Below are 18,101 nucleotides of genomic sequence, written 5' to 3'. Positions count from 1 at the left end.
AGTGAGCTAAGTCTTTTTTAGCCATCCCTGTGCTTATATTTTTCCAGCTAGATAGAACTCATGAGATTTCATATTCCATTGCCAGAGCCCATCAAAGTGTCCAGGGTCATTGCCATGCCTCAGTAAAGCTTTCAAGTAAGAACAGTGAAAGCCCTGAAAATATAAGATTTAGACAAAATGACCTCTGAGGTCTATTTTAATTCTGAATTTATGATCCTTTAAAAGTCTCACATGATTTTGTATGTACTAGACTACTGTATTATAAATCAGATTCTAAAACAGTATAACTTTGAAGTCACTAGGTTATGAATGAATAAATAATATGGTACAAAATTGATACTTAAGCTTGCTCTACTTAAAAACTTTAAGACTTTCACTAGTCACATAAATGATACTATTTAGTTCCAGTTATCTGACTAAAAATTCATTGCTAATTCTACTATACCACATTGCCCTCTTTTGGCTAATAGTGTTCGAAATATAGTCTCTATCATGTGACTAAATAAAATAATTATGTAAGTACAGACTATTATTAATAAATCTAAACTCTGCTTTTTCCACACCACACCCCCCAATTTGGTTTTCCTGTTCTTTAGCTTGATTTTATTCATTAATCTTAGACTTCTTTTCTTTGATATCTCATTAGAAAAATCTTATTTATTATTATTATTTTCTGATTATTGCTGGCTTTTTCACATTCCTGCTCAGTAAAATCTTTTAGTTTAACTAACCAATCACCTCTGGTATTTCTAATGTACTTGAATTTTTCCTTTTCTGCTCTGTTTGTCTAACTGAAGATTAAATCACTTCAAAATAGTCTTTGGCCTATTAGTTACCCAATAAATATCTAGTAAACTTGTGACAAAAAGTAATATTGATTTTTTTTTTCAAGAAAATAAATATCCTGGTTTTAGCTGATATTTTTAACTTACATAAAAATTATAAATTTTATGGTGGCTAAAATGTATACTTCTGATCTTCTTGCATTTAAAAAGGCATACACATACATGTACTTTATTCTGATTTTTTGCCATTTAAATATACTAAATGTAAATACATAACTATGTGTTTATACACTTAAATACACTAATAGGCTATTTATCTATGTTCACTGTCACATAAGTGAATTTTCCAGATTATTGAAGCCCCTCTTTTTTTTTTTAAACTAACCCTTCCATCTTAGAATCAATACTGTGAATTGGTTCCAAAGGCAGAAGAGTGGTAAGGGTTAGGCAATGGGGGTTCAGTGACTTGCCCAGGGTCACACAAATAGGAAGTGTCTATGGCTAGATTTGAACCCAGGACCCCCTGGCTCTGGCTCTCAATCCACTGAGACACACAGCTACCCCAAGCCTCTCCTTTTTAATTAAGATATAATGAACACAGTTTAACCGTTTAAGGATTTAGAGCCCCTAAAATGTATATCAGTTATTATACAGTAATTCTTTCAGATGCTGTTGAGGTATATGTACTTATTCACTAATAGCCCCAGGTTACTTTCCTTTTTCAGTTCTTTCGAATTTTAAAAAGACTTTTCAGTTGTCTTCTCTCTCCCTATCTCTCCTCACCCCCAGCCCCGACCCCTCTCCTCTCTCTCTCTCTCTCTCTCTCTCTCTCTCTCTCTCTCTCTCTCTCTCTCTCTCTCTCTCTCTCATCATTTATTAACCAGCTCTGTCTCATATTCTTCTACCCTGGTCTCTACCCCTCCACCCCCCCTAGCCATCCCTGTGACAAAGAGAAAACTACTAAGCAAAATCCTGACCTTATTTGAATGTCCATGCAACATTCTACACCTATAGCACTCTACCCTTGCCCTACTTCTCCAGTGAAAAAACAGATATCTTTCTTCTTCCTCCCTGAGGCAAAGATCAGTCATTATAATTATATGGTCATTATACCTTCTTATTGATATCAAGGGGCTGCTGCATCTAAACAGTCTTATCTACCACACTTAGTATTTCTTTCTGAGCTGCTACCAGCTAGGATGATGCTAGATAATTCATTTTTTCAAAATGATCCTGTAAAATAAATTTTAATTTGATCCAAGAAAACGTTTTGGATAAAAATGCTTAATCCTGTTATACATAAATTCTCTGGTATATATTTAGCCCCTTACAGGTTTTTTTGTTTGTTTGTTTTTTGAATATTTATTTCCTGGTTTTTCTACTGTGTTCAAGGTTTCACCAATAAGCATTTATTAAGCACTTATTGCCTGGCCCTGTGCTATGAATATATATTTTTTTCAACTCAGCCACTCCCACCCCCACCCCCACCCTCAGTCCTTATTCTTACAGTGTTCATAATAGAAGTTATTTTAGCGTTATGTTTAAGGATTAGATTGTAGATATGGTTTGGATGTAAAGCTTAATATTAAACTGAGACTTTTTTAGACTCTTCAGTTCATATCTTTTGCCATAGCACACTACTCATTTGTCTATATTGTATTCCCCCACCCCACCCCCATTATTTATTAACTTTCTTTGTCTGTTTCAGAGAAGTCAAACTCAGTCTCCCACACCACCAAAGCCTCCATCTCCTAGCTTTGAATTAGGCTTGTCTAGTTTTCCACCTTTACCTGGAGCTGCAGGCAATTTGAAGACAGAGGATTTGTTTGAGAACAGGTTCTCTAACATGGTAATAGGAACATCAAAAGAAAGAGTAAGTAATGTGTTAAAAATGGCAAAAAATATTATATATTCTTTAGATATACTCATATCCTTGAAAATGTGTTTGTATGATAATGAGAGAATCTTCTTAGAATTATATGTCACAAAATTAAATTGGGGAAAGCATTTGAACTATTTCAGACTCAGTCCTGTGACTTATAACTAACTCTGGTAGCTATAGCCAGGTAGGTGGAAAGTTGGCCTTAGGTAAAGAACATCTGGGTTCAGGTGTCAGTTGACCTTTCCTGGCCTCAGCTGCTTCATCTATGAATTTAATAGGCTACCTTTTAGCTCTAAATTTTATATCCCAAAATAAGTCTCATTTACAATATTGGGTAGGCTGTTTTTATGCATACTTCCACTATAAATTGCACCTTTCAGGAGTGAATGGATGCTGCGTTGTCCCCTGGTAGACATTAAAGTGCCCAGGGTAACAACTCTGAATTAGATTGAGATTTAGTCCTGCATACGTACACAAACTTTCAGCTTATGAATCACTCCAAATTCCCAGTTCCTGTCTCCTGTCTGGATTTCCCTAGGTTGTACCTCTCCTTACTTCACCTTATGTGAGTTAACTTTGGGACTTTGAGGGATGCAATATCCCCACCTACCTTTGATAGTCATATGCAAAAGCTTTATTGAGACATGGCAATGACTTTGGATTTTCAAAGGCTACAGCAGTGGAGTACAGACTATGGCACCTCATTTCTTTCCTAAGTCAGTGTACTGGTGGCTTGATCTCTAGCTTTCCCTATCTCAAAATCTTACTGATCTGGTTCAGCTGTTATCCTCTGAACTGGAATACTGTGCCTTCTGATCCTGTTGCTAATCATGCCTTGCCAAGCCCTATTCATCAGATATTATTCACACCAACTGCCTCTACTCCTGTTCTTATTAAATAAAGCTGCAGAATTTTGTGAAATCATAGTTGTTTGAGTCCACTACTGATTGACTTTACATAATCTTAATTGGGTCCTCATTGAACATGTTACCTCATTTACCATAATGGTTACTTGAAACCTTTTCTTTCCACAGGACCTCTCCTAAGCCCTTTTGGGACTTAACCTCCTACGTCTAAACAAATTTTTGAGAAAATTTACTGAGAGGTCTTTCTCTCCTTCCTCATGTCACATCAACTAGATAGATGTCTCCTTCATCCCACTTACATGAAGAAGTGGCCCTTATCCTTGACAGTCCAAACTCATCTGTTCTGTTTTCTGTAATAGATTGTCCTTTGATCATCCCAACTCTTTATCACTAATCTTCATTCTCTATTTGTTGTTTCCCTTAATGCTTATAAACATGCTCATATGTCTCCCTTATCCTTAAAAAAAATCTTCACTTCCCAGTGGAATTGCACATCGACTATGGGAGGGGTGAGGGGAGGGGAGGGGAGGGAGGAATAAAATATGATTTTTGTAACCAAGGAATAATGTTTGAAATTGACCAAATAAAAAAATTTTTTAAAAAGTCTTCACTTATTCAACCATCCCCACTAGCTTTTGTCTTTTCTCCCTTTATCAGCTAAGCTCTTCAATAAAGCCATCTCCAGTCAGTGCCTTTACTTCCTCACTTCTGTCTTCTAAACCTTTTGCAATTGAATTCCAACCTCATAATTCTACTGAAACCCTTCTTCAAAGTTACCAATGATACTTAATTACCAAATTTAATGGCAAGCCTCATCCTTCTTGGCACTGTAGCTTTTGATGTTAATGACCTACTGACTGCCCTCTAGGTTTTCATGACACTACACTTACCCAGTTCTTCTCCTTACTTGTTTGATTACTCTCTATTCTCTTTTGCAGAATCTTTATCCAAAATATACCCATTAACTGGGGATCTTCCTGAAGGGTCCACCCTAGCCCTTTTCCCTCTATGCTAACTTACTTCATGACCTCATCAGTTTCCAAAGATTGTTATGCTTATGTAGATAATTCTTAGATCTCTTTATCTAGTCCTAACCTCTCTGTTGATCTTCAGCTTTACTTTACCATCTGCCTATTGAACACCACAAACTGGATGGTCCATACACATCTCAACCTCAACTTGTTCAAGTAAGATGCATTATCTTTTTCCCAAAAACCCTCCTGTTTTCCTAACTTCCCTATTTCTTTTCGTTCATAGTTTTCTTGTGATTCTTGACTCCTCACTCTCACTTACTTCTACTTTCAAATATCTCATGTGTCCTCTTCTCTGCACTTCTATGGTTGTCATGTTGGTGGTATCCCTCATTATTTCAACCAGGACTATAGTAGTACCTCTCTACTTGGTACTTTTTTCCTCAAATCTCTCCCTGCCCATAACCATTCCCTGCTCAGCTACCAGAGTGATCTTTTTAAAGCATACATCAGAGCATGCCACTCCTTTACTCAAAAAACTCCAGTGGCTCCTTGTTTCATCTAGAATGAAATATAAAATTCTGTCTTTAAATCTCTTTACATAATGACCCCCTCCTACTTTCATACTCTTTTTTTTTTTTAAGTTTACCTTCTCCATACTCTTATCATCCAAATGGGCCTCCATTTTCATTAACTGTCTCCTATTTCAAAAATATTCTCCCTCTCCTTTACCTCTTGAGTTCTCCAGCTTCCTTCCAAATTCAATTCAAATCTCACCTCAATAAGCCTTGCTCATAACCCATCCTTCTAACTTTCATTTAAACTGTATATAGACTATGTTCTTTATACTTTGCTTATTGTCTGTACTGTTAGATGTGAGGTCTCTGAGAGTTAGGGTCTGTGTTTTCTCTTTGTTTCCCTGCTGCTTAGCACAGTGCCTCACTTAACAGTAAGTGCTTAATAAATGTATGTTGATACTGCTGATGACTTCCTTGGAAGAATTTTGTCCAGAAAGGCTTTATTTATATGTATAATAACTAAAATTATGAGGCTGGTAGTAGCTTAATAACTTTATTAAATCAAAGTAGTAGATACTTAGCTTTTTGATCTGCAGACGATATTTCTGCTTCTAACTAAACTCTAATGCAGATCTCTCAGCTACTCTACACACACTTCCCAAAAGCCCCCTACTGCCTGCTAGGTCTCCCCTTATAGGCTGTTTTTTTCACCCACTAGCTCTCACACATCATATCTCATAAACCAACTATAGTTTCTTAATTTGCCTGGGCCACCCAGGGAGGCAGTACTTGTGGAATCAGTTTCCTTTCTCATTGGTTCCTTGGTTCTTTAACTTCTTTCTCTGAGGGATTATCTATACCTGAATTTACTCAATGGTTTTTAACCTCCATGTCACTGAGAAATGTAATTAAAAAGGTGACATTGGAGAGAGAGAGAAATTTGCTTGTGACATTTAAATAGGTGATTTTCTGCCTCCTGGCTCTTAACCTTTCATTTTAGTCATCAAAAGTTGCAATCAAGCCTTAACTATTAAATACATGTATTCAGGAAAACCAGCCAAACTTTTCATTTGATTATTAGGTCCAGATATTGAACCCAATATATGTTGTAAATCCTAAGGCACCAAATCTTAGAAGCATGAAATGTTATATCAACTATACAGTGTGTGAAATCATGCAAACATTTCCACATAAAACTTTGTTTTTAAGAAGAAAAAAGTGGAAAAGTTATATTTTGATTTACATTTAAAGTCCATCAGTTCTCTCTCTGGAGGTAGATAACATTTTTTCATCCTGAATCCTTTAGAATTGGATCATTGTATTTATCAGAGAAGCTTAAGTCTTTCACAGTTGATCATCATTACTACATTGCTATTCCTGTGCACAATGATCTCTAGGTTCTTTTCACTTCACTTTGCATCAGTTTATATAGGCCTCAATAAGTTTTTCTGATATTGCCCTTCTTGTCATTTCCTGCAACACAGAACTTAATGAAAATCATATGCCAACAACTTGTTCGGCCATTCCCCAATTGATAAGCAACCCCATAATTTCTAATTCTTTGTCACAAAAAGAGCTGCTATAAATATTTTTGAACATAAAGATCTGTTTCCTCTTTCTTTGATCTCTTCAGGATACAGACTTAATAGAAGTATTGCTTGGTCAGAGAGTATTCATAATTTAAAAACCCTTTGGCACAGTTCCCAATTGTTCTATTTTTGCTTTTGTTTTGTCTATGATTGCTATCCTTGCCTTTTTTACTTCATCTGAAGCATAATAGATTCCCTTTGAGCCCTTTATTTTAACGCTGAATGTTTCTGTTTATAGTGTGTCTCATGTGAACAAGATACTGTTGGATTCTGGTTCTAATTCATTCTGTTATCTGCTTTTATTTTATTGGGTGAGCTCATACCATTCATATTCAGAGTTATAATTACTAACCGCATTTTCTTCCATCCTAGGATCTTCTGTTTATTCTTCCCTCTCTTTTTATCTTGTTCCTTTCTTAATTTTCCTTATCCTTTATCATCCCTTCTCTGTTTTCTCTTTTTCTATTTCTCTTCTGGGTAAGCTACATTTCTATATACAACATATTCTTCCCTCTTTGAACCAATTCTTATGAGAGTGCGGTTCAGATATTGCCTGCCACCCCTCTCCCATTTCCTTCTCCTTGTGTCCCTCTTATGTGAGAAAATTTTCCACATTCTAGTTCTTCTTCCTCTCACTGCATCCCTCTTTCTTACTGCTGCTTTTTAGGGAGTGGGGTGGGCAGGATCATTCCAACATAATCAGCTGACATGCATGTTCTCTGTCTAGGTAAATTTTTAACTGCTCCAATAAAGTTCTTTGGAGATACATGTATCATCTTCCCACATAGGAATGTAAACAGCTGAACTTTATTGAGCCCTTTATAACTACTCTTTCACATTTTATGCATCTGTTATTTTCTGTTTGAATATCAGATTTTGCATTTTCTCTTGATTTTTTTCATCAGCAATTCCTATGAGTACCCTATTCCATTAAATGTTGATTTCACCCCCACCCAAACCCTCAACCCTTTTAATTTGGAAGCTACTAAATCTTACATGATCCTGACAATGGTTCCTCAGGATTTGAATTGTTTCTTTCTGGCAACTTGAAGTATTTTTTCTTTCACCTGGAAGCTATCAAATTTGGCTATAACATTTCTTGGAGTTTTCATTTTGGGATCTCTTTCCAGAGGTAAATGGTAGATTCTTTACATTGCTGTTTTACTCTCTTGGTCTAAGATATTGGGACAGTTTTCTTGCTAATATCTTGAAATATTCAGGAGAATATCCTGAAACAGTCCAGGCTGTTTCTTTGACCAAGCCTTTCCGGTTGTCCAGTAATTATTAAATTAACCTTTCCTTGATCTATTTTCCAGGTTACTTGTTTCTCCAGTAAGATAGTTTACATTTTCTCATTCTGTTGACTGTTATTTCTTGATATTACGTGGAGTCAGTAGCTTCCACTTACCCAGTTTTAATTTTTAAAGAATTATTATTTTTTTAAATTGAAGAATGGTGTGTTTTAATCTGTATTCAGACTCCATCAGTTCTTTCTGTGGTGGTGGATAGCTTTTTTGTCATGAGTCCCTTGGGGTTGTCCTGAATCCTTACATTGCTGATAATAAAGTCCTTCACAGATGATCATTGCACTTCATTGCTCTTACTCTGTACAAGAATTATTTTCTTTAGTGAACTTTTGCACTCCTTTTTTTCATTTAGTCAATTCTGCTTCCCCGGGAGTTCTTTTCTTCAGTATGTTTGTTCTTTTGCCCAGTTGTTCATTCTCTTTTCATAATTTTCTTTTATTGCTATCGTTTTTCCCCCAATTTTCCTTCTACCACTCTTATACTCATCTCTTTCTTTAATACCTCCAGGCATTCTTGTTGGACTTGAGTCCAAATAGTATTTTTCTTTGAGGCTTTTTGGGGGGTGGGTAGCTATTTTCTTATTGTTGTCTTGAGAGTTTATATCTTGGTTTCCTCTTCTAGTATAAGTGCCTTTTAATGGCCAACTTCTTTTTTTATTGTTGTTTGCTCATTTTCCAAGCCTATTTCTTGACTTTGAGCTTTATGCTAAGGGTGAGCTCTGTTAACCTAGGTGTTTTAGGGAACTGTTTCCAAACTTCAGACTTTTTCATGCTGCTATTTTCCCAAGCTAGTTTTGGGGGTTTCCAAGTTTGGATACTCCCAAGATGATGTGATCCTGAGAGGAGTATGGACACTGTTCTCCTTGTCTATGCTCTGGTCTTTACCAGGAAGGGCCTTCTTCCCTTGCAGCTTGAAGCACAAGCATTCTCCACCCTGGACCTGTGACCTAGAACTACCTATGGGAAATAATAGAGTTGCCAGTCTGCCAGCTGTACACAGTGCCAGCAAAGGTGTCCCCTGTGATTTCTTTTTGATTAGTTTTCTGACTTCCTTACCATCGCTGTGCTGGAGCTCCCACAACTGCTATGTTTATTGCAGCTGCCCTGTTGCTTATGCTTCCTGCCTTTGCATTTGCTCTGAGCTGACCCTCACCTTAGTGTCATAAACTTCCTCCTGCCAACCTCCTAAGTTATCTTAACCTGGGAAAACATCTCACACCTTGTCTTGGGGCTACCATTCCAAAATTTGACTTGAGGTATTATTTTAAAGATTTTTGCAGGTGAATGTGTGACTGATCAGCTGAGTTGCTGCCTGTATGCCACCATTTTAACTCTGCCCAACCCATGGTCATTTTGATATGATTGTAACTGTTGAAAATTACAACTTATTCTTGTTTTCTTATCCAGTGCCATTCTTGCCTATGTTCTTCCATTTAACTCTTTATACAGTAACTATTACCTCTAATAACCCTTCCTCTGTGTCTTTTCAATACTTTGTATATATTTACCAATCCCCTTTTTCATTCATCATTGTAATAGTATTTTGCTGCTCTTTCTAATGCACAAGTCATCTATTGGTAATGTACTTTCACAGTCATTGTTTTAATAAAGAGATAGATTGCAGATTTCTCCCTTCTCATTTAATGAAACTTTCTATTATATGGATGTTCCACTGTGTTCAGTTAATCCTTAACCATCACACCTTTTTCTGATTTTTCGTAATTACAAGTAAATTTACAAATGCTTTCATTTGGATATTTTTTACATATCACTCGTTCATTGCCAAATTAAAATATTGCACCAATTTTCAATATCATCAACAATGTATGCCTATTTCCCAAAATTCTTAATATTTTAGTTTTTATGAATTTTTTACTTTATTATTATTGGTTAGTTTATTATTATAATTTATCTTTTCTCTGAGAGAAAATACTTTTCAGACATGGCAAATTAACTGCAAAGTTGGGATGTGGGAGTTCAAATGCTTTAGAGAACTAATGGCAAATAAGCCAATTAATCTGAAATAGAGAATTCCTAAAGGAGAATAACACGTAGTGAGTCTCAGAAATTTAGTTTTTAGTATCTCATTTATACTTTAAAAAAATTCCTAATCTATTTGGGTTTTTACATACTTTATTTTCCAGTTATATAATATAATCTATTGCAATTTTTATTAGTACTATTAATGTGATTTATTGTCTGGAATGTCTGCTTTTTTATGGGAAATTAGACTCTCACCCAGAGTATGCTATTACATAAAATGTGGTTTTAAAAACATAATTATTTGATGAGAAATTTAACAATAAATGCATTTCAAACAAGAAATATTATTGCCTATAGTTTGGGAACAACTGAACACTTTTAGATAAATGTAGTTTAAAAGACATTTCTTATATGAATAAGATTCTAAACTTTATACACAGTAATTATAATCTTCTCAAAAATAGAATGGTTCATTTGATTCTTAATCTTATATTTGTGATCCATTTGTATCATCCCATTCTGTGCCCTTTTTACCTGTATCTTTACTTAACACTTCCATAGGAGCTCTTTACCTAGTGTTGCTAGAGTCCTTCATCTGGTTATTGAAAAAATCTGCACTGCTTAAACTGCTGTACTTCATTTCCTCATTACTGTTGTCCATAATGGTGTCTGTTTGTAGGAAGGTAATTATAATATGGACTTTATCTACCACATTCATTAATTTCTGATTCCTCTTAAATTTAGGGAAACCATAAAGATGAGTTCTCTTTGGTATTTTCTATTGTTTAGTTTTATTAGATCAGAAGTTGGCAAACTTTGAAAGATGAGGAACCAAAATTTAGTATTCCATTCCTTGCTCTTTCATTGTGTTCTTTGTCCCCTTGTCCTAATATGTGATAGCAGTTGTTTGTCATTACCATTACCATCCCAGTTTCAGTTAGTGGATGACCCTTTTTTGTAGCTATAAACTGCTTTTTATATAAAAATCACCCATTTCTTGTATTTCTTTAGAATAAACTGAATTCAGTTTCCTTTTTTCCTTTTTTTCCTTTTTTCCTTTTTTTTCCTTTTTTTTAGCCCCTGAATGTGGATGCAAGTACAAACATTATTCCTGCAATAATGCCTAGAGAGCCTTCAATGTCAGGTTCTTCTGTTCTGTCAGCAGGATATGAACAGTCTCCTTCCCCAGTCCAGTTACCTGAGTAAGAATTCAAATTTTCACAATTGTGTCTTGGTTTTTGTTCATTTTCAATTCAAAATCATAGAAGACATTAAAGATCTGTAAATTCACTTTTAAAAAGAATATTTTTCTTGGTTTCTTGGTAAACTGTTAGCAAATGAAATCTAATCTTTTTCAAATTATCTGATAATATATTTTTAAAAATCATTAGAATTAAACCTACCCTTTATTTTGGGTATGTGTGCCCTAATGAAAAACCTATATTACCAATTCAGAAGATCTTATATATAGCTGTATTTGTTATATAGTTTTACTAAATATTATTATTAGCGCGTTACTAATATTTATCAAAACAAAATTCTCTACAAATTTCCAGCTTACGCTTTTGTTTTATATACTTGACATTGTAGAGTCCTTGAAAGCAAATAATTAATTATTCATGTTGTTCCTGATTATCTTATTAATGAAGTTTTGCTATATGTGGAAATACTTTAATTTTTTCATTATTCAATTGGTTATGAGTTATTTTATATTCAGAGTCTATGTTCTGGTAGAATTTTGCATGCATAGATTAACATTAATTTTTTTTAATACTTGGTACTAATAATTGGGCATCAAATGTAAAAGTACAGGAATCTGTCCTCATTTTCCAGATTCACATGTAACATTGTTTTACAGAGAATCCAAGGTTGTGGAAAACAAGCAGAGGGAAACTCACAGCGTGGAAAGGCTTCCTTGTACCCTCGTTCCCACTGCGTGTAGATCGGTGCAAGTCAATGGAGTTCCCACAGTATGTCTATAATATTAGTCTCTTCCTTCTAAATAACCTAAGCTGTTTATAGAATAACTGTCCTAGGTAGCTTTATTTTCACTGATCTCTAGGTTTGTTTTTTTGCTTCTTTTTACCTTTATGTATTAATTTGGGTACTGTGGATCTTCTTTCAGATCACTGATACTTCTTTTAATAGTTTCAGTGATATATATCTTTATGGTTAGAAATGCAAGTCAGCAACTTATCAGTAGTGGGCTTCCAAAGCTCTTCTATATCCTCCTGTTATGTTTCCCTTTCCTTGAGACTTCTTCCCTTTGAGAGTATCATTTTCTTTGCACAAACTCAGACTCATCTTTTATTATAGTCATTCACTTCTGAATTCTTATCACTTCTACCTTTACCACACATCTTTCTTCCATCTCCTCTTCTCTCACCTGGTTAGCATCCTCAATTCAGACCTTTATCATTTATCACCTAAGTGGACTATTGTTATAGTATCCTCATTGGATTCCTAGCATCTGGTCTTTCTCTCCTCTCTATCTTCCCCATACCTTCCAAAGTCATTCTAAGCTACAAGTTTATCTTTTCTCCATTAAACCCCCATTCCTAGCCCTCTATAATTTTGAGGTAACATAATTTTTAACTAGTGATCCATAATGTCATCATTAATCAGTCACTATTTAGTAAAGACATAATTTGGCTACATGGTACAAAGGACTCAGAAGCTTTCTGGAGGGTAAAGGAAAGGGCGATTTTGACTTGGAGACTATTATTTTCAACCTCTCTGTAGAAAAGTTAATGGTAGGAAAGGTTAAATTTATATTATCTTTTCTCAGTGCTTTCTCTTTTTCTGTATCTTCATCCTTAGAATCTTTTATTTGAACCTCAAAATTCTGGAGATCATGTATATAAGGTTTAGGGTAAAAAACAGTCAATTAATAACCAAATTTCATTAAAGTTTCCTAAGTATTGACTAAAAAACATTAGGCTTAACCTAAATTTAGGCTTTTAAAAATATAGAATCCAATTGAAATTGTGTTCTTTGTTATTTATATTTTGCTTTTGCATTCTGAGCTCCCTTTAAACTTATCACTAAAGATTAATTATTTTTTTGTTTGTGATTTAAGTATTTTTTTGTTGTTGTTGCCAATTTCTCAGGAATCAAGAAAACCCAGTTATGCAGAAATTTGCCAGAGAACAACTAAAGAGCTGCCGCCACCTCCTCCTCCTCTTCCTCCTCCTCCTCCTCCTCCTCCTTTACAAACCCAGAAAGAACAGAAGTCAAACTCAGCTGGCTGTGGGAAAGAAGAGAAAAAACCCACTGAACCACCAGTGGAGAGATGCCGAGAACCCCCTCCTTCAAAATCAAATCCAGGACACCCCAAAGACCAGAGGAGACAGTCAGGCCGCAGATCCCCACCACCAGCCCCTGGGAAGCGTTTGAATAAAGAACAGAGCACACCTCCCAGATCTCCCCAGTGAACCCTGTGTGTGTTGGAGGGGGCTGTGGAAGAGTTCTGTTTACCAAGGTTCCCACTCGGAGTACGGAGCATGAGTTGCTGGTTAGGAGCTTGCAGTGGTACATGAGGCGTGTGAAATGCCTTCAAGTTAATTTTCTTCTATGAAAAATTATTTTCCCCTCTTGAAAAACAGTCTATTTTTTCAGGATTTAATTGATCTAAACCTTACGTTTAGGTTGGTGCTTAACTGGAGGTGATGCATAAAGTCTGATTTTTTTTCAGGATAGAAAATGCATTTATCTTAACAAATTGATATTTTTTATGAAGCCTCCATGTGGCTATGAATGCAAGCTATATATATAGTGAGTTTTTCTAAATTAAGCAGAAGTCTACTGCTTTCTTTTCTTTTCTTTTTTTTTTTAAAATAACCAGTCTAGAAGTACATACCTTAAAATATCTAAATAGACTAATGATCTCTGGTGACAGCTAGTAAAGCTAGTATTGAGAGTGCAGGAAGAACAGATAAATTTTGTAAAATGCTGACACATGTAACTGGGAGGAAATTTTTTTTAATTATTATTATTATATTACTGTGACTCACTTGGGCATAGGAACTTTCACTTTTGGGTTACCTAAATGGTTGGTTCTAGCATTTTAACATTTTAATTACTATTTGATCTTCAATGCAAATGAACAATAAAATCCTGTGGAGAGCACCATAGAGAATATGTTTGAGTTTTGATTTACTGCAAGCGAGTAACCAGCTTCTCACTCCATATTAAAATAGATTTGACTACATTTAACAAATTCAAAGCACATTGTTAACAAACTTTCATTGTGGAGAGGTGCCCGTAGATATATGTTACTACAAGGTAGCACTGTAATTTTTGTTTGTTTGTTTGTTTGTTTGGTTGGTTGGTTGGTTGGTTGGTTGGTTTGGTTTGGTTTTGATGACCCAAAAGTTAGCATTCTTGGTTTGGCAAGGAAGCTGATACAAGTCACCACAGTACCTTCTGATTCCCCCTCATCCTATGCTCATGCTTTGTGTAGATTTCTTTCAACTCTGTCCCAAGTGCTCTTTGAAAGAGTCCATGTATCTTGTCAACTGAGGATTGATGTCTTCCTGTACCTCCTAACATTGGCATATAGATGTAAAAATTTTTTTAAGTGTGAGAGAATGGTGTTTGTTGGGGATTTTTTTATGTGCTGGAGAAAAATCCCTGCTTTTCCTCTGAAATGAGGTCTCTCTTATTGATTTACTTCTAGAAGTGCTACACTTCTGAAGAACAAGGATGCACTAAATTAGCAAGTTTCTAATAAAGTTAAATATAAATTATTTTTGTTTTAAAATGCCTAAGGTTTTTCTTTAAGTATTCTAAGCAGCAGGCAGTTAAAATGATACTATTTCCTGCTAAATGTAACCATACAACTTATTCCATAAATGTTTATTTAAAAGAACTGATTTTTTTTAAGAAATTATTTCCATCCAATATTTAAAGACTTGAATTTTATTTAAACTTGAAAATGACTTTGCCTTAACTTTTGTATAAGACAGCTTAGCGTTAATGAAGACTGACCCACTGGGTTGGCATGAGTGGAATACAGAATTACTCAGTTACCATATATATCTAGTGTCACTGGTTATACTGAGTAAATTTACTGTAGAACAGATAATAGCAGTTTTTGTAATATACCTTAAAGATCTTAAACAGTTGAACTTTTTCAGATTGTTGAAAAATCCTGTAAATGCAAATAGTCAATACTGTATTAAATATGTGCACTTGAAAGTATGTGCTTAGCTTGTACAGTTGTAAATAATCAGAACATATAAAAAGGTACCCTAAAGAAAAATCTGATAAAAATTATTGATATATTATAAATGTTGCTGTTGAGCTGGATGTAGATAAACTAAATGTTGTGGTTTGAATATTACTTTAATTTGTCACTTTTTTTTTCATTTTCTTTTATTCTGGTGTGCTGAACTGACTTTGCCTGTTCACTGCAAAAGGGAAATTGGGGAAAAAATCTTATTTAAAAACCTTCAGTTGTTTTCATACTCATCTTTAAAAGTGTGGATTTTTTTTTTTCAGTATAAGTGTCTTGTCACATAATATAAATAAGCAATTGGCAGTCTAGTGAAGTGTAAAATAAATATAAATTTTAAAAGATGGTCCATCAAAATAAAATTTGTTAAAGTGGGAATTAAGACTGCCTTCTCTCTCCCTGTCAAAAAAAAGTCATACCCTGATATTTTTTTGATCGCTTTAGCATCAGTACTCATAAAGATTCAAAATAACTTTCTGATGCTTAAATAAGGGATTTATGGTTTGTTTCATTTGTCATGTAGTTGAGTAGAGAATAAAAAATAACGTGATTTCTTAAATCTAAACTAAATTGAACTACAAAAAAAAAAAGATTGTAAGGGCAACCTAAGACCTGATTACTTTTTAATATTGCACACTTTGTTGTGGGAGGAGATGGAACATGAGCAACCACAGTCATCACCAAGATTACAAACTCTTATTTAGTCACTGGATTTTTATATTTATGTTTTCCCCCTTCTGGACAGTGAACATGGCAGTTAGATTTGTATATGGTTAAAGCCAGCTATAATGATTTGCTTTGTTTGCCTGCTGAACATGAAAGGCTCAACAGCTGGAAACAATTTATTAAAAAGGTCACTTAACAGCAACAGTATACAGCTAATCATTATAGTGAACTGGTACATTATAAGGTAATATATTGAGATCAGCAGGATATGTTGTGCTGTTTTAATGTATTCTGCTGCCATTTGTACTAGGTCAATACACTGTAATTACTGCTTACCCAGCAATAGTCTGTTGCATCCAGAGTTTAAACCTTGCTGTGATGTGGTTTTTATAGCTTTCTTTTTAATTAAGCAAAGGTGACATGCCAAATAGCTATATGACGATGATTCAAGAAAAAAGTCATACTGCAATTATTTTAAGATTTTCCACTCACTGACAGATTTGAGACTATCAGAATAGAAAGTTGTGATGCTACACGCAGACTGTTGTGATGGGACACATAGCTAATAACTGTGGCTTTCATAAATTCATTTTTTAAACCCTTCTAGCAAGCAGTATCTCTAGAATCAGAGATACAGCGATTAAAATTGGAATTTTTAACTTGTGAAATTGTGTGATAATACTTTTCAAAATATAAAAGTAGTACAGAATCTGGCCCAGTTTTCCTATAAATTAATTTATGATAGTGTAGTTGTTTTTGAAGTTAGTGCCATGACACTTTAGATCACCCCTCCCTTCCCTCCAATTCCATCAATTGGTCACTAGAAGTCACCTGATAAAGTGACAACAAACTTATTTTGTTGTTTTCTCCGAATATTTCAGCAGTTGTCATGAAAAAGGTCCCGTTTGATATGATTCATTGTTTCCCTAGAGCACCAGATGACTAATGGTGCATACCTCTTTGTATCTCCTTTTGCTTGCTATGGTTAAGGGTTTTATGTGCTTTGTAACCTATTACACAAATAGCAGCAGACAATCGAAGATTTAAGGAGAGAGTTGACAGCTGCCAATTTGGAAACTAGAAGTGGAAATAAGGAAACTTCACTGAGGGTTTTTGTTTTTGTTCTACTTTCTCCATTAAGACTGGAATCAAGCTTATATGTAAACTATTGGTAATTTAAGTTTCTTTTTGTGTCAACAATGTAAAACTGTCTAATTTGAAAAATGTAGGTTATGAAAAATAAAGATTTAGGCACTGTTCAGTTTTTCTTTTGATTTTATTAAATTAAAATTTTCTTACAAGAATTTTTTTAAAAACTTTTTTGTCTATTCATGCTGATGTCTACATTAATGGAAAATAAGTTGCCTCCAAATTGTTTGAATTATGGAAGTTTCTCTGACTTGTACATAATTCTAATTATTTATATGAACTGCCACATAACATTTTTTTCAGTATGGTTAAAGTTGTTTAATGAAAAATAAAAATAAGCACTAAAATCAGAAACATTCATTATGAAATAGTGAATTAAACCCAAGCCATACAGTAAATGTAAAAATATCTCAGTACTGTTTTTTTTTTTATTTTCTTTTGTTTTTTTAAGAAATGAATTACATTCTCTTCCAAAGCATTATCATCTTAGCCAGTTTGGATTTCTGTCCAGTGTACACATTGGTTTTCAGTTTCATAAAGGCATTGTATGAAAATAAAATCTGAAAACAAACTCACTCATCATTAGTTCTCTATAAAGAGATGGATAAAAAATTATTTCACTTGTTTATTTCCCCTCATTTGTGAAAGAGTGAGTTCTTTTTTTAAAGCTCAGCAGATGAATGGTAGGTTTTGATGCTTAACAATTTGAAATAAATACTATGAAAAATAGCTGCTGTGTGTTCTTTAAATAGCAAACATACTTTTTAGTATACTGGAAGTTTAGCTGGCAAAATTCACCTTTGTCTTCAATGTTTTCATTTGCATTAATCATCACTGGAAATAAATGAGTAAATTTTGCTTGACATTTAGGTAAAAGTATCAGATATTAAGTGGGAATTTTTTATAGGGAAGAGTTTTTACGAGTTTTTTTTTTTTTTAACAAGGTGGCTAATTCTATTACACAGGTTCAGGTGATTGGGGAAATTATATTGATTTTCTGGATTTATGTGCTGTTAAATTGTTGCCAAGTTCATAAAGATGGCTGCATTTTAAAGGTTGATTTAACAGCATACTTTGGTGGTCTTTAAACTCTTCAAAGTGGTGCAACTATAATCTCCACTACCATTTTATTCCATAGCACCTTGGAAAT

General features: G+C 34.4%; 1 protein-coding gene across 5 annotated transcripts in view; it reads left to right on the top strand.

Annotated features, from left to right (window-relative positions):
* LARP4B (La ribonucleoprotein 4B) overlaps positions 1-17,063 on the top strand; it is a 229,245-nt gene extending 212,182 nt beyond the window's left edge. For 4 of the 5 annotated variants that reach the window (XM_007504702.3, XM_056799993.1, XM_007504701.3 and 1 more), the window contains 4 exons: positions 2,494-2,658; positions 10,978-11,102; positions 11,759-11,870; positions 13,011-17,063. In XM_007504702.3, coding sequence (XP_007504764.1) covers positions 2,494-2,658; positions 10,978-11,102; positions 11,759-11,870; positions 13,011-13,334 — 726 coding nt within the window. In that variant the 3' untranslated portion in view covers positions 13,335-17,063. The remainder of the gene's footprint in view (positions 1-2,493; positions 2,659-10,977; positions 11,103-11,758; positions 11,871-13,010) is intronic. The other variant, XM_016426284.2, reaches the window with a different exon arrangement.
* The last annotated feature ends 1,038 nt before the right edge of the window (positions 17,064-18,101 follow it).

Source organism: Monodelphis domestica, chromosome 5 (assembly GCF_027887165.1).
Source record: "Monodelphis domestica isolate mMonDom1 chromosome 5, mMonDom1.pri, whole genome shotgun sequence".
Taxonomy (NCBI): domain Eukaryota; kingdom Metazoa; phylum Chordata; class Mammalia; order Didelphimorphia; family Didelphidae; genus Monodelphis; species Monodelphis domestica.
This window is presented reverse-complemented; position numbering and strand designations above follow the sequence as displayed.